Consider the following 18,111-nt stretch of genomic DNA (forward strand, 5'->3'; position numbering starts at 1 on the left):
CTCACCTCCAACCAGCAACAAAATCAAGAAGGAGAGCATGGCTCTTCCACTTGTCTGCTGCGTGACCTTGGGCAAGTTGCTTCACTTCTCTGGGCCTCAATGACCTCATCTGTAAAATGGGAATTGAGACTGTGAGTCCCATATGGGACAGGGAATATGTCCCACCCTACTTGATTATATCCACCCCAGTGCTTAGTAAAATGCCTGGCACACAGTAAGCGCTTAACAAATACCAATCATTCATTCATTCATTCAATTGTATTTATTGAGCACTTACTGTGTGCAGAGCATTGTACTAAGCGCTTGGGAAGTACAAGTTGGTAACCTATAGAGACAGTCCCTACCCAACAGTGGGCTCACACAATTATTACTGTTTTTACCCTCAAGTTTATTGGCACTTCCCCCAACTGAGGTCCAGCTCTGAATTATCTCTAATTCGTTTTGACAAGGATCAACTGGAGATCTAGGGGGTAATTACTAAGAGGAAGAAAAAAAGTATTTTTTACGAAGATAAACTAAAGTTGTGGTCTAGCGTATAGTTGCTATAAATAGTTTCAATTTGATTAGGCTAAGAAAAAAGTTTGGAACTTTAAAAATGCTTCTGAAAGATCCCAATTGTGAAATTTATGTAAGATATTCATTCATTCGATCATATTTATTGAGCACTTAGTTAATATATCAGTATGGGCAGGGAACGTGTCCATTTATTTTTGTACTCTCCCAAGTGCTTAATACAGTGGTCTGCACACAGTAAGCACTCAATAAATACAATTGAATGATTGAACGAATATAACTGTTAAGTACAGTGCTCTGCACACAGTAAGCACTCAGTAAGTACCACTGATTGATTATTGGTGGCTTAAAGAACCTGGGGTTCACAAATAACAATTATGCAGACTTGCAATTAGCCATTTAGTGAGGATATTTATGCTTTTTATTCTGGTCTCCCATTGAATCAATCAAATGATGGTGCATTTTGGACACCTGTTGAGTGCTAAACTCTATACCAAATCCTTGAAAGGGTACAGCAAAAGACACATATTCCTTGTCCTCAAGGATCTTCTGCTCTAAGACACAAAAAGTATGTACAAACTGGGAGCACAAGGAAGATCAAGGTTTTAGCAGGGAGCAGTACAAACATATCAGAAGGAAACAGATGAATAAACGATTAGATGTCCAAAGAAATACACAGATAAAAAATAATAATAAATAAATATATTCCTCTACAAGTAAGTGCTGAGGCTATGAAAGAAACACACAAGCGCAAACAGTAAGTGTTGGGGTTACGCAACTGGGTGTTGTGTATTGTTCGGGGAATTTTTGGGTTTTTTAAATGGCATTTGTTAAGTGCTTACCTTTTTGTCCGGCACTGTTCTAAACTCTGGGGTGGATACAGGCTATTCAGTTTGGACAAGTTCTTGTCCCACAAGGGGCTCACAGTCTTAGAGCCCCATTTTACAGATGAGGTAACTGAGGCCCAGAGAAACAAAGTGACGTGCCTCAGGTCACACAGCAGACGTAGTGGCAGTGTCAGGATTAGAACCCAGGTCCTTCTGTCTCCCAGGCCCGTTCTTTAGCTACGAAGCCACCCTGCTTCTCGTGGCTTTGAGGAAGTGGGATTTTAGTAGGATTCATTCATTCATTCATTCAAGGAAGTGGGATTTTAGGAGGGTCCTGAAGATGGGGAGAGCTGTGGCCTGTTGGGTTTGGGGGGGTGAGGGAGCCCAGGCTATGTTGGGACTACACCATGAGCGCAGGATCAGAGGCAAGAGAGACGAGAGCAAACTACCGTCACAAGGTGGATCATCTGAGCTGATTTATTCATTCATTCAATTGAATTTAATTGTATTCTATCAAAAGGATTGGATTAGAGGATTGGAGAGAGATGTGTGCTGAGTAGTACTCAAGGCAAAATTGAGTTTAGCAACAAGATCTAAGGACTAGAGGGTGGAAAAGATGGAATCTGGGAAAACCAGGTGGAGGCCTATCCGGGAGTCTTGCCGGGATCTGACAAGTGCTTGGAAGAGAGTGGTGGCTCTTTGGTGGAGAGGAAAGGGCGGAATCGGGAAGGGTTGTGGAGGAAACATCGGCAAGATTTAGCAGGTGTTTTAACTTGGGAGCTGAAAGAGAGCAAGGAGTCAAGAATAACACTCACTCTGTGTGTCTTTGGGACGGGGAGGAGAGTGGTGTTATTGTAGAAGATGGAAAAGTTAGGAGGGAAGAGCGAGTTTAGGAGGGAAGATGGGAAGTTCAGTTTTCGACGGGTTGTGTTTGAGGTGGACGATTTATGTGAATTTATTTGCAGATCCTCCAGACGCTCCAGCTAATTTAACCTGTTTCATCCGTGAATACTCGAGCTACGTGGCTTGTACTTGGAATTGTGGGAAAGCTACGTATCTCGAAACTAAATACACTGTGCATGTGAAAAGGTAAGTTCTCCCTGTGGGGATTGTCCCGAAGTACATAATAACTGTGGTATTTGTGGAGCGCTTCCTACGAGCCAAGCATCGTACTGGGCACTGAATATTTAGACAGAAATTCATTCATTCATTTATTGAACGCTTACTCTGTGCAAAGCACTGTACTGAGCACTTGGGAGAATACAATATAACAACAGACAGATTCCTGCCCACAATGAGCTCACAGTCTGTGGGGGACAGACATTAATATAAATAAATTACTGATATATACAGATAAAGACATGTGCTATGGGAATGGGAGGGAAACGCTGGGCACTGTTCTAAGCGCTGGATAATAATGATCCAGACTGAGCCCCCTCCTTCCTCTCCCCCTCCCCACACCTTACCTTCTTCCCCTCCCCACAGCACTTGTATATATGTATATATGTTTGTACGTATTTATTACTCTATTTATTTATTTATTTTATTTGTACATGTTTATTCTATTTATTTTATTTGGTTAATATGTTTTGTTTTGTTGTCTGTCTCCCCCTTCTAGACTGTGAGCCTGCTGTTGGGTAGGGACCATCTCTATATGTTGCCAACTTGTACTTCTCAAGTGCTTAGTACAGTGCTCTGCACACAGTAAGTGCTCAATAAATACAATTGAATGAATGAATGAATGAATGAATGAATGAATGAATGAAAGAGCAAGTAAAAGTGAAATGAAATGAAAAAGGATGATCTCCTTAGGGCTGGAGAACAGTTCCTTCAGCTAAAGAGTACTTCAAAATATCCTACCATCTGGTCTATTGCCTCAGTGGCTGTGCTTCTGCCTGCATGATCTAGTTGTTCCTTTCCACTCTCTAAGTTTAAATAAGAATAAGAATAATTATGGTATTTGATAGGTGCTTACTATCTGTCAAGCACTCTTCTAAGCGCTGGGGTAAACACAAAGTAATCAGGTTGTCCCACGTGGGGCTCACAGTCTTAATCCCCATTTTACAAATGAGGTAACTGAGGCACAGAGAAGTTAAATGGCTTGCCCAAGGTCACACAGCAGACAGGTGGCAGAGCCAGGATTAGAATCCATGATCTCTGACTCCCAAGCCTGGGCTCTTTCCACTAAGCCACGCTGTTTATCTCTTCAAGTTGAATTTTGTCTGTTGGCTGGCCTGTCGAAGATAACTGCTTTCTGACTGGATTTTGCCTGAGCCCTTCCTCTGCTACTTGCTCTGATCCAACCTACATGATATAATGATATTCGTGATATTTTAAGCGCTTACTATGTTAAGCACTGTACGAAGCGTGGGAGTAGACACAAGATCATCAGGTCCCACAAGGGGCTCACAGTCTTAGTAAGAGGGAGAATAGGGATTGAATCCCCATTTTGCAGATGAGGGAACTGAGGCACAGAAAAGTGAAGTGACCTACCCAAGGGCGCACAGTAAGCAATTGGCAGAGCCCGGATTAGAACCCAGGTCTTCCAGCTCTCAGGCCCAGGCTCTTTTGACTAGGCCACGGTGCTCTTGTCCTTAAGGGTGTATAGACTGGAGTTGACCAAAGTGGTGTGAAACAAATCCAGCTTGCACAGTTAGCTTTTCAGAAAAGCTCCCAACTTCGTCTCTTAAGAATATTTTCCCATTGGCATCCAAAGCACCAACAGCATTAACTGGGCATCTACTATGAGGCAGAGTAGAGCTCTAGCCACATGGGGAACATACAGACAAAATAAAAGACATAATCTAGAAGCAGCATGGCCCAGTGGCTAGAGCACGGGCCTGGAGTCGGAAAAACCTGGGTTCTAATCCCGGCTCCGCCACGTGTCTGCTGTGTGACTTTGTCCGTCAGTCAGTCAATTGTATTTATTGAGTGCTTACTGTGTGCAGAGCACTGTAGTAATTACTGGGGAGAGTACAGTACAACAATATGACAGACACATTCCCTGCCCCAAACGAGCTTACAGTCTAGAGGGGGAGACAAACATTAATAGAAATAAATAAATGACAGATATGTATGTAAGTGCTGAGGGGCTGGGAGGGGAGATGAATAAAGGGAGCAAGTCAGGGGGATGCAGAAGGGAGTTGAAGAAAGGGAAAGGAGGGCTTAGTTTGGGCAAGTCACGACTTCTCTCCGCCTCAGTTACTGCAACTGTAAAATGGGGATTAAGACTGTGGGTCCTACCTGATTAACTTGTATTTACCCCAGCGCTTAGTATAATGCCTGGCACATAGTAAGCACTTGGTAAATACCACAAAAAAATTCCTGCATGCATTCTAATGGAGGGAAGCAGTAGATATAAATGGATTAATGCATTAAAATTAAGAGAGGTCCTCCAAACCTTCCGCTGGCTCCCTGTGGCCCCAGCATCACACCCAAACGCCTGAAAAATTGGTTTCAAGGCTCTCCACTATCTCACCTGACCATCCTGTATTTGCTCTCTCCACCCACTCCTCCCATGCAAGACCCTTCCGACAGGACCTCGCTCGTGACTCTCCTGCCTCTGTCCCCTTTCACTCATGCTGTTCCCTCAGCTTGGAACTCAACAGATGCTACGTCTGCTAGGATTAAAACAAGAGCGACAGGCTAGATATCAATAATGGACCCAAGAGAATAAATTGATCAATGACACATCATCACCAGACAAATGCATCCATGCTGAAGAAGAGAAGCATCGATAAAAGCAGCTGTGGCCTAATAATAACAATAACAATTATAGTATTTATTAAGCACTTACTATGTGCCAAGCACTGTTCTAAGCTCTGGGGTAGATATAAGTTAATCAGGTTGGATACAGTCCCTGTCCCACATTGGGCTTACACTCTTAATCCCCATTTTACAGATCCCCATTTTAACTGAGGCCCAGAGAAGTCTCACAGTCTCAATCCCCATTTTACAGAGGAGGGAACTGAGGCCCGGGGAAGTGAAGTGACTCACCGAAGGTCACCCAGCAGACAAGTGACATAGCAGGGATTAGAACCCAGGTCCTTCTGACTCCCAGCCCCATGCTTTATTCACTAAGCCACACTGTTTCCCTAGTGGATAAAACACAGGCCTGGGAGACAGGTTCTAATCTTGGCTCTGCCACTTGTTGGCTGTGTGACCTTGGGCAAGTCACTTCACTTCTCTGGGCCTCGGTTACCTCATCTGTAAAATGGGGATGAAGACTGTGAGCACCAAGCAAGACACGGACTGGGCCCAACCTGATTAACTTGTGTCTTCCCCAGTGCTTAGTACAGTGCCTGACACATAGTAAGCGCTTAACAAATAACATTAACAGCAACGATGCTGAAGTGGCTGATGGAATTGCAAGGCCATCAATCAGTTCACCTATTGTTATTGTTATATTGCACTCTCCCAAGCACTTAGTATGGTGCTCTGCATACAGTAAGCGCTCAATAAATACGATTGAATGAGTGAATGAATATTGGTTTCTCTCACAGATTCCTCCAAAGCAGCTACTGCTGCCTGAGAGTCCTATGTGCATAGCTCATTATGGGCAGGGAACATGTCTACTAACTGTTAGATTGTCCTCTCCCAAGCGCTCAGTACAGTGCTCAATAAATACTACTGATGATGGATTGCTTATTTGTTCATGCTCCATTCACTGCCAGGAAAATAAACAGTTCTCTCCAACCTGAGTAAAATGCGAGCAAATGAGCAAATACCTGCCTGTCGACTTGGGACATTTTCTAGGAAAATTTTGGACATTAATCAATTGTATTGATTACCTACCCTGTGCAAAGCATTGTACTAAATGCTGGTTGGGGGTGGAAGGCTACAACAGAGGTAGAAGACACAATCCTTGCCTACCGGGGGCTTTCACTCTATTAGAGCGAGACATAAAATAATACATCACATGGTTTCCAGGCCTTCCTAAAGAAAATTGTCAAAACCCAAAAGCCACCTGCACTTCTGCACAGCCTCCTGAAGAAACGGTCCCAGAAAACTCCCTGATTTCTTCATAGCCAAAGTAATTTATGGGAAAGATGCTAATGTAGGACTTGGCATAAGCTCTTTCTACAAAAAGGAGTCTCAGAATTAAGAGTCAGCTCTGGTTAACACGATCGAGTTCATTTCTATTCTGACTTGTGGTCTTTATGTGTGTGGTCAGAGAAAAATCAGCCACAAACCAATTATGAGTCTTCATGTGTTCTAGTTCTTACAAATGGAAAACATTCAAAAACTGACCTACTTTCTCCTCTGAACGGCTTACTACCTCCATGCTGTCCTGCGAGGCAATTTGCGAGGCGGGAGGTAGGGAAGTTTTAGCTTTGATTGTCTAAAACCTAATTAGAATGGAAAGCCATGATTTTGACTTGAAATCCAGGTGGTTTTAGCTCAACAAGTACTTAAAATTTGAGCCACCTTGAGGGTCAACTGGTTTTCTTGGATAATCCCGACACAGGTCTACATTCTGATGTTGAGGAGCTTTGGAAAATGTTAATATTTCCCCTTACCCTCAACCTGTCCTGCAGACACACACCTCCCACAATTCCTTCTATTATTAGGTTCAGAATACGCAATTAACTGCAATCGCCCATAAGATCCCCAACCTACAGGGTATAGAAAGGACAGTCAACAGTTCAGCATAAAAATGACCCCCACCTTGAGCTTTAATCTCCTTGTGTCTTTGGCAAAACAAACTTTCCTCCTAGGCATCCAGAAGGCAGAAGACGAATGTGGATTAAAGATTGGAGGAAGGAATATAAACAACCTCCGTTGTGCTGATGATACAACCCTACTAGCAGAAAGTGAAGAAGATTTAAAGGGCTTATTATTAAAAGTCAAGGAACAGAGAGAGCAAAAATGTGGGCCTACATTTTAATGTCAAGAAAACAAAGATCATGACAACTGGAAGTTTTCACACATTTGTGGTGGATGGAGAGAAGATTGAAATAGTTGACAAAATTTTTCTCCCCTGGGATCAATAATCAATGTTAAAGGAACTAGTAGCCAAGAAATACGCCAAAGATTAATGTTAGGAAGACTTGTTATGAAGAGCCTGGAAAAAAGTCATGAAATATGCTGATGTAACAATTGCCACAAAAATACAAATGGTCGACTCTATGGTGTTTCCAGCGACAATGTATGGATCCAAAAGCTGGACAGGGAAAAAACAGGATAGAAAGAACATCAATTCTTATGAAGTGTGGTGTTGGAGAAGGCATTTGCAAATACCATGGACTGCCTGAAAAGCAAACAGATGGATTTTAGAACAAATTAAACCAAAGTGGTCTTTGGAAGACCAAATAATTCGACTTAGGTTAGCATATTTTGAACACGTAATCAGGAAGAAGACACTAATGCTAGGAAAAGTCCAGGGAAAATGTGGAAGAGGCAGACCAGCAGCTAGATGGATAGAGACCATGACAATGATAACGGAAGAACCATTAGAAAGGTTGCAGATTACGGCAGAGGATAGGATGTTCTGGAGAAAGTTCTGGAGTCACTATGAATCAGAAACGTTTCAATGGCACTTAATAATAATTGTCCAGGTGACACTTTTCAACCCTCCTCCATGTGCTTAAGCAGCGAGGCCTACTGAATAAAGCACAGGCCTGGCAGTCAGAAGGACCTGGATTCTAATCCCGGCTCTACCACTTGTCTGCTATGTGACCTTGGGCAAATCACTTAACTTCTCTGGGCCTCAGTTACTTAACTGTACAATGGGGATTAGGAGTGTGAACCCCATGTGGAACAGGGACTGTGTCCAACCTGATTAACTTGTATCTACCCTAGCACTTAGAACAGTGCTTGGCATATAGTGAGCACTTAACTAGTACCCTTATTTTTATTATTATTGGTTATTATTCTGGTTTGAGAAAACTCCTCCACTTATGTTGCCAGATCCACCAAACCTTAGCTTGCCCTAATGCAGCCGTGTCAAAAAATGTAATTTTGGAGCCCCGACTAGTGAAGGTCCTTTTTTCGTTGGTGACCTCTGAACCATAACACCTTGGTGATTATTTCTTCCTTCAGTTTACAGACAGCAGAAGAGCAACAGTACATCCCCTCTGAATTTCTCAACATCTCGACAAATCAATTACGGGGTGGCCCACTGTATTTCATCTGGGTTCGAGCAGTGAATGCCCTGGGTGTGAAAATGTCAGCTCCTCAGCAAGTTCACCTTGATGAGATAGGTAAAGAACGATTCTTTTGGCAATGACCCAATCGCTTGATTTCTGCATATGTCATTAACCAGGGCAGCAGACGTGAAATCCACTGGAGCACCCAAGCCCATTACTCTAAGGGAAGGGCACTTACGAGGCTGGGAGCGACTCGAGGGAGAGTCGGCCAGTCAAACGTATTTACTGAGCGCTTAATGCTTGCAGATCACTGTGCTGAGCACTTGGGAAAGTACAAGGGAACAGACATATTCCCTGCCTACAGCGAGCTCAGATTCCTCCGTGTCTGCCACCACTGCAGAAACACATAGAAACCAGGCCGGGGCCCGATAGAATCAAGGGATCAATCAATTCATCAACCCACTGCATTTATTGAGCGCTTACTGTGAGCAGAGAACCATATAAGTGCTTGAGAAAATACAATATAACAATATAACAGTCACAGTGAGCTGACAGTCTAGAGGGGGAGACAGACAATTCTAGAAATAAATAAATTACGGATGTGGACATAAGTGCCACAGGGCTGGGGGCGGGGGTGAATAAAGGGAGCGGGTCAGGGTGATGCAGAAGGGACTGGGAGAAAAGGAAATTAGGGCTTAGTCAGGGAAGGCATCTTGGAGGAGGTGGGTCTTCAGTAGTCTTGGAAGCTGGGGAGAGTAATCATCTGTTGGATATGAAGAGGGAAGGCATTCCAGGCCAGAGGAAGAATGTGGGCAAGAGGTCGGCGGGACAGATGAGATTGAGGTAGAGTGAGTAGTTTGGCATTGGAGGAGCTAAGTGTGAGGGCTGGGTTGTTGTAAGAGAGGGATAAAACCAGAGGCTGAGGAGGTGAGGAGTCGGGGGTGAGACTTCAGGAAACTTTCTAAAGTCCATTAATACCAAAATGAACTCTAAGGAAATGCATGAGTTTTACCGGATTAGAACCCAGGTCCTCTGACTCCCAGCTCTGTGCTCTTTCCAGTGGTCCATGCTGCTTCTCCAAAAGAGAGTACTCTTTTTTTTCCCCTCAAAGCCCGACCCAGGGTGAGTTGGTAGCCCGAGTCATCAGCCTACTAGTTGCCACTGGGCTCTGGCTCTCCTGTCTAAGATTATTTTAGCAGCATCAGGTTCTCTTCACCTCTCTCTCAGTGTCTGGCCAATCCTCCCAGAACCTCCTGGGGCCCTGAGCACATAAAGCATGTCCAAAGGCCTCTGGTGAGCTCCAGTCAACCACCACTCTTGCTTCCCACTTATCAGGAAGGACGTAACTCTAGTAATGATGGGAACCTGAGGTGAGCTAATAAGGGAGGGTGTAAGAGTTGTACCCCAGAGATTCTTGAAGAGAAGAATTAGCCACCATCTCGTCTCCAACCCCGAGGGGCTGGAGTCCCTCCCAGTTCCGTAATTCTATGAGAAAGATGAGGAGGAGAGCGAGCTGCTGGCTGCAGAACCAGCCTCTATTGTACTCTCCCAAGTGCTTAGTACTGTCCTTGGCACAAGATAAACACTCAGCAAATACCACTGAAAAATAGATTGAGAATGCAGTGTATCCTGGCCCTGAGATGCCTGGCATGACTTTTCTGGGACATTCCCACCCCCCAACTGCAATTTTCATTAAAAGATAGAATGGTTTCTGCTCAGGCTTGGTCTAAAATATGTCTAAAAAAAATTCTTTTTCTCTCCAGTGATACCTGCTGCACCCGTCATCATCAATGTTGAAAATGGAAATGCTTCGGTCCCCAAAACTTTTATCTACTGGAAAAAGCAAACATCGATCGATAACGTTTACTGCGAAACAAGATACAAGGCCACAACAAGCCAAACTTGGAATGTGAGGCAAAGCTAATACTATTTTATAATGGGTGAATGAAGCAGATGATTGCAAACTTAATAATAATAATAATAATAATGATGATGATGGCATTTATTAAGTACTTACTATGTGCAAAGCACTGTTTTAAGAGCTGGGGAGGTTACAAGGTGATCATGCCAGGGAACACATGTCTTGCTACCGCTGAACTCTCCCAAACAATCAATCAGTCAACCAAAGGTACTTATTGAGTGCTTACTGTGTGCAGAGCACTATACTGAGCTCTTGGGAGACTGCAGTACAACAGATTTGGTAGACATGTTCCCTGCCCACAAGGAGTTTAGAGGGGGAGATAGACATTAAAATAAGTTACAGATATGTACCTATGAGCTGTGGGGCTGAGTGGGGTGAATATCAAATAGTTACAGGGCACAGATCCAAATGCATAGGAGACACAGAACTTCCCAAGTGCTTAGTACAGTGCTCTGCACACAGTAAGCGCTAAATAAATGCGATTGAATGAATGAGTGAAAGGGAGAGGGAGTGGGGGAAAAGAGGGCTTAATTGTCCGTCTGGGGGGGAGACGGACATTAAAATGAATTATGCATATAATAAATAAATTATGGATATAGTGACTAGGCTACTCCAAAACTTTCCAAACCTATTTACATATTCTGATTATCATCAGTGGGACATTAGTAATATAAGCCAAAAACCTGTGGCCTGCTGTCTGAGAAATTCAAATTGTTCTGGGGAAATTTCATAAATCTCCTGTCATGCTGCCAAAATCCTAAAATTAAGTTTACTACACTGCCCTGTGACTGAGGTGATTCTACTGAGTGTGTGTCCATTGTACATTTGGGCATGAAGAGAAAGTATGGGTGACAGGAATATTTTTATGTAAAATAATTGGTATCAAACTTACTAAGTGACCAGGCGAACCATGGTTCTGTTAACCGGTACATGAAAATCACGTCACGGGTCAACGTGTTTCTTAAATCCATTCTGGTCACTCAGGCCACTACGCTACTGTGAATTCATTCATTCATTCATTCAATAGTATTTATTGAGTGCTTACTTTGTGCAGAGCACTGTACTAAGCGCTTGGAAAGTACAATTCAGCAATAAAGAGAGACAATCCCTACCCATACTGGGCTTGCAGTCTAGAAGCTGGGGAGACAGACATCAAAACAAGCAAACAGGCATCAATATAAATAAATAGAATTATAGATATAAACACATCAAAGCAAGTAAACAGGCATCAATATAAATAAAGAGAATTACACATATATACATATATACATAAGTGCTTTGGGGAGGGGAAGGGAGGAGAGCAAAGGGAGTGAGTCGAGGTGACATGGAAGAGAGGGGGAGTTGAGGAAAAGGGGGGCTTAGTCTGGGAATGAAACCCTTAATTGGTGTCGCTTAGTACAGTGCTCTGCACACAGTAAGCGCTCAATAAATATTCTTTCATTCATTCATTCAATCATATTTATTGAGCGCTTATTATGTGCAGAGCACTGTACTAAGCACTTGGGAAGTACAAGTTGGCAACATATAGAGATGGTCCCTACCCAACAGTGGGCTCACAGTCTAGAAGGGGGAGACAGAGAACAAAACAAAACATATTAACAAAATAAAATAAGTAGAATAAATATGTACAAGTAAAATAAATAGAGTAATAAATACGTAAAAACATATATACATATATACAGAAGCTGTGGGGAAGGGAAGGAGGTAAGGGGGGAGGGATGGAAAGGGGGAGGAAGAGGGGAGGAAGGAGGGGGCTCAGTGTGGGAAGGCCTCCTGGAGAAGGTGAGCTCTCAGTAGGGCCTTGAAGGGAGCAAGAATACGATTGAATGAATGAATGAATGAATGTGGGAGAGTGGAAATCTGGTAAATAATAATAATAATAATAATAATGGCATTTATTAAGTGCTTACTATGTGCAAAGCACTGTTCTAAGCACTGGGGAAGGTTACAAGGTGATCAGGTTGTCCCTCAGGGGGCTCACAGTCTTAATCCCCATTTGACAGATGAGGTAACTGAGGCACAGAGAAGTTAAGTGACTTTCCCAAAGTCACACAGCTGACAATTGGCAGAGCCGGGATTTGAACTCATGACCTCTGACTCCAAAGCCCGGGCTCTTTTCACTGAGCTACGCTGGTAACACTACCACACTGCTCCAGACACTAGCTTATCCCTCACTGATGGCTGCATCTCCCTCCTCACCGATCTCCCTGCCTCCCTGTCTCCCATCTCTCCCCTCTCCACTTCTTACTTCACTCCACTGCCTGGATCATTTTCCCAAGGAGTCGTTCAACCCAAATGGCCACTCCTCAAGAACCTCCAATGGTTGCCCACCCATCTCCACATCAAACAGAAACTCCTTCCCATCGGCTTTCAAGCTCTCCATCATCTCGCCCCCTCCTCCCTCACCTCCCTGATCTCCCACTACAGCCCAGCCCTCACACTCTACTCCTCTAGCACTTGTCCGCTGTGTGACTGTGGGCAGGCCACTTAACTTCTCTGTGCCTCCTTTACCTCATCTGTAAAATGGGGATTAAGACTGTGAGCCCCATGTGGGATAACCTGATTACCTTGGATCTACCCCAGTGCTTAGAACAGTGCTTGGCACATAGTGCTTAACAAATACTGTAATTATTATTGTCTACTATTATTATCACTTATTTATCTGTTTATTTATTTACTTACATTAATGTCTGTCTTCCTGTCTAGACTGTGAGCTTGTTGTGGGCAGGAATGTGTCTGTTGTTATATTGTACTCTCCCAAGAGCTTAGTACAGTGCTTTGCAAACAGTAAGCGTTCAATAAATATGACAATGAATAAAGACTGTAAAGCTCATTGTAGGCCGGGGACACATCTTCCAACTCTGTTGTGCTCCCCCAAGGACTTAGTATAGTGTTTCCAAGCACTTAGTACAGTGCTGTGCACACAGTAAGCGCTCAATAAATATGACTGACTGAATGAACATTCTGCAGACAGTAAGTACTCAATAAATACCATTGATTGATTGACTATATGGGTCTCTGAATGCTCTGCACCTAGTAAGCGCTCAATCAATACGATGGAATGAATGACTAGCACAGTGCTGTGTACCTAGTAAGGCCCTAATGAGAGCTCACCTCCTCCAGGAGGCCTTCCCAGACTGAGCCCCTTCCTTCCTCTCCCCCTCGTCCCCCTCTCCATCCCCCCGTCTTACCTCCTTCCCTTCCCCACAGCACCTGTATATATGGATATATGTTTGTACATATTTATTACTCTATTTATTTTACTTGTACATATCTATTCTATTTATTTTACTTTGTTAGTATGTTTGATTTTGTTCTCTGTCTCTCCCTTTTAGACTGTGAGCCCACTGTTGGGTAGGGACTGTCTCTATATGTTGCCAACTTGTACTTCCCAAGCATTTAGTACAGTGCTCTGCACACAGTAAGCACTCAATAAATACGATTGATTGATTGAATAAAGATTGTACCAAACATTTTAAGTCCAACATTTCCTGGGACAGGTTTTGAAACTCCTGCTGACCTCCGCCCTCACCTAGTGGAAATTACTGACGGTTTTCATCCATGCTGGTTTTGCACTCACAAGAAATGACACAAATGCAAAACGAGGCACATTCATTCATTGAATTGTATTTATTGAGCACTTACTGTATGCAAAACACTGTACTAAGCGCTTGGGAGAGTACAATATAACATCAGACACATTCCCTGCCCACAATGAGCTCACACATAATAATAATGATAATAATAATAATAATGGTATTTGTTAAGCGCTTACTATGTGCCAAGCACTGTTCTAAGCACTGAGATATAAGGGTTATCAGGTTGTCCCACCTGGGGTTCACAGTCTTAATCCCCATTTTACAGATGAGGGAACTGAGGCACAGAGAAGTTAAGTAACTTGCCCAAAGTCATAAATCCAAGAAAAAGTCCAGTTTCGCCTGGGGCACATTACCCTTTAAAATGGGCATGTTGTCATTTTAACCTCTTCTACTACAGGTTGAAGACTTGGATGCCCGCTTTCCAAACGGGCAGCGCATAGGCTACGACTTGGAGCCGAACACAAAGTACGAGTTTCAAGCCAGATGTTGGAGGAGCGTGAGCCAGCCGGTGGGCAATGGTTGTCAGGGGTGGAGTGAGCCCTTTTTCCTGACCACCCCAAGGACAGGTGAGTCACTGGTGGATCTGGCTTAGTGGATAGATCACAGCTCTGGGAGTCAGAAGCTTCTAATTCCGGCTCCACCACTTGGCTGCTGTGTGACCTTGGGCAAGTCACTTCACTTCTCTGGACCTCAGTGACCTCATCTTTAAAATGGGGGTTGAGACGGTGAGCCCCACATGGGACAGGGACTTTATCCAACTCGATTTGCTTGCGTCCATCCCAGCGCTTAGTACAGTGGCTGGCACATAGTAAGTGCTTAACAGATACCATTATTATTATTATTATCTGCTCTCTCCGGGAATCTCTCTTGGGTGCAGGTGGGGGTTCATCTCACTCTCTGCGGGGCAATCATGCACAAATCCAGCATGGTGTTCATTCATTCATTCATTCAATGGTATTCATTGAGCACTTACTGTGTGCAGAGCACTGTACTAAGCGCTTGGGAAGTACAAGTTGGCAACATATAGAGATGGTCCCTACCCAACAACTGGCTCACAGTCTAGAAGGGGGAGACATGTTAAGCATTCAATAAACATGATTGAGTGATTGATTCTGATTCCCAAGTTGGAAACATATAGAGATGGTCCCTACCCAACAACGGGCTTGCAGTCAAGAAGGGGGAGACAGACAACATATTTATTACCCTATTTATTTTACTTGTACATATTTACTATTCTATTTATTTTATTTTGTTAATAAGTTTTAGTTTGTTGTCAGTCTCCCCCTTCTAGACTGTGAGCCCACTGTTGGGTAGGAACCGTCTCTATATGTTGCCAACTTGGACTTCCCAAGCGCTTAGTACAGTGCTCTGCACACAGTAAGCGCTCAATAAATATGATTGAATGAATGAATGAATGAATGAACAAAACAAAACATGTGGACAGGTGTCAAGTCATCAGAATAAATAGAAGTAAAGCTAGATGCACATCATTAACAAGTAAAATAAGGTGTTGTGAAGCAGCATGGTGTAGCAGATAGAGCACAGGCCTTGGAGTCAAAAAGTCAGGGGTTCTAATCCCACCTCCACCAGTTTTCTGCTGGGTGACCATGGGCAAGCCACTTCACTTATCTAAGCCTCAGTTCCCTCAGTGGTAAAATGGGGATTAAGACTGTGAGCCCCACGTGGGACAACCTGATTACCTTGTATCTACCCCAGGGCTTAGAACAGTGCTTGGTACATAGTAACCACTTAAAAATGCCAAATTATTATTATTACAGTGCCTGGCACATAGTAAGAGCTTAACAAATATCGTAATAGCAACCCACTCCATTTTTGACACCACAAACGATGCTCTAGTGAGCCTCAAAATCCAAACTTTCTGTTGCCACGTGAGAACCACACCTCTACATAGGAGATCTTTGGATGCCCCGTGTCCGGAATCTGCCCTTTTTTGGTTATTCCCAGATTTTCAAACTTCTGAACTTGACAGGGAAATTGCAGGGAGAATGAGCCCTCTTATGGGTTGAACTCACTCAATGCCAGCTGATTTTTCAATTAATTCATTTATTCATTCAATCGTATTTATTGAGCGCTTACTGTGTGCAGAGCACTGTACTAAGCGCTTGGGAAGTACAAGTTGGCAACATATAGAGACGGTCCCGACCCAACAGTGGGCTCACAGTCTAGATGGGGGAGACAGAGAACAAAGCAAAACATATTAACAAAATAAAATAAAAAGAATAAATATGTACAAATAAAATAGAGTAATAAATACGTACAAACATCTATACATATATACAGGTGCTGTGGGGAGGGGAAGGAAGTAAGGCGGGGGGATGGGGAGGGGGAGGAGAGGGAGAGGAAGGAGGGGGCTCAGTCTGGGAAGGCTCTGTGAACCTAAGCATCTGGCATGGTTAAGGGCTGACTATACTTAAAGCAGTGTGGCCTAGTGGAGAGATCATGGGCCTGGGAATCAGATGACTTGGGTTCTAATTCCAGGTCCACTACTTAATACTACTACTACTAATAATAATAATGGTATTTGGTAAGCAAGTGCTTACTATGTGTCAAGCACCATTCTAAGCGCTGGAGTAGATACAGGTTAATAAATTGGGACACAGTCTCAGTTCCACACGGGGCTCAAAGTCTTAATCCCCATTTTACAGATGAGGGAACTGAGGCAAGAAGCAGTGGTAGAGCCAGGATTAGAACCCAGGTCCTTCTAACTCCCAGGCCCAGACTGTTCCACTAGACCACACTGCTTCCCCACTTGTCTGCTGAGTGATCTTGGGCAATTCACTTCACTTCTCTGGGCCTCAGTTACCTCAGTTATAAAATGGGGATTAAGACTGTGAGCCCCATGTGGGACATGGACAGTGTCCAGCCTTATGGCCTTGTATCTATCCCAGGGTTTAGTTCAATGACTGACACATAGCAAGCCATACCTTTTTTTTTATAAAGGTATTTAAAAATACCATTTTAAAAAAAAACACGAAATGTACTAATTTGCTAAAAGGAAGACTTCATTGAGGAGTTTCTTTCAAAACGTGATATTTGCCTTCACTGACCCTTACAACACTTGGTTGCTATCTTCTGACCCAGGGCAATCAATCAATCAATCAACAGTATTTATCAAGGGTCTGTATAAAGAGCACAGTACTAAGCATCTGAGAGCGTACAAAAGAGTTAGAAGACATGATCCCTGCCCTCAGGGAGTTTACGGCATAGCCAGGGAGGTAGACAAATAAATTTCAAGTAGGGGGAATAATAGAGGATATACGACATGTACAAAGGTACCGCAAGGGTTGTGGGATTGTAACTGTTTATAGGTGGTGGGGAAAGGCTAAAGTGACAGTTGGGGGGGTTAGAGATTACTCAAGGCAACATTCAGTGGGTGAATATACCACAGACTTCCGCTGAGGTAGCAAGTATTTCCTGGAATTACATCACTTGACACTTCCTTTTCTGAAAGGATCTTATAGCAATGCTATCGAAGATGAATTAGCCTAGGCCAGATGAGATTCTTTGAGCTGAGACTCAAAATCAAGCAGGCTTTGACCTCATGGCGCAGGAAATGTTGGCATGAGAGGAGTTTCCTGTGCACTCTGCTGATGATTTCCCAGGGCCTAAAGGACCTGGTTTGCATCCAGTTTGGGCCACTGAGGTAGAAGCTGTCCCTCACAACACCAGGGTTTCAACATGCTGGCCCACCCTCCCACTCTTGTTTCCCACTGATTTGAGGAGTGGTAATAAAAAAAAGACAAAAAAAAAAAAAAAGTCCTGGAAGGAGTTGTGTGTCTGGGAAGAGTCTTCCCAGATCACACAAATTCAGGATATTTGGGAGAGTAAAATATAATAATAAACAGACACATTGCTGGCCCACCCTCTCACTCTTGTTTCCCACTGATTTGAGGAGTGGTAATAAAAAAAAGACAAAAAAAAAAAAAGTCCTGGAAGGAGTTGTGTGTCTGGGAAGAGTCTTCCCAGGTAACACAAATTTGGGATATTTGGGAGAGTAAAATATAATAATAAACAGACACATTCCCTGCCCACAATGAACTTACAGTCTAGACGGGGAGCGAGACGTTCATATAAGTAAATAAATGACATATTTACTATCTAAATCTACTAGATGGATACAAGATTATGAGATTAGAAACCAT

The 18,111-nt window shown here is 43.4% G+C and overlaps 1 protein-coding gene across 1 annotated transcript in view; it reads left to right on the forward strand.

Annotated features, from left to right (window-relative positions):
• The window catches only part of IL23R (interleukin 23 receptor), a 57,208-nt gene that overhangs the window by 4,872 nt on the left and 34,225 nt on the right, over positions 1–18,111 (forward strand). Inside the window, exons 3-6 of the mRNA XM_038752684.1 lie at positions 2,306–2,429; positions 8,382–8,542; positions 10,192–10,337; positions 14,346–14,514. Coding sequence (XP_038608612.1) covers positions 2,306–2,429; positions 8,382–8,542; positions 10,192–10,337; positions 14,346–14,514 — 600 coding nt within the window. The remainder of the gene's footprint in view (positions 1–2,305; positions 2,430–8,381; positions 8,543–10,191; positions 10,338–14,345; positions 14,515–18,111) is intronic.

Source organism: Tachyglossus aculeatus, chromosome 10 (genome assembly GCF_015852505.1).
Source record: "Tachyglossus aculeatus isolate mTacAcu1 chromosome 10, mTacAcu1.pri, whole genome shotgun sequence".
NCBI classification, from domain to species: Eukaryota; Metazoa; Chordata; class Mammalia; order Monotremata; family Tachyglossidae; genus Tachyglossus; species Tachyglossus aculeatus.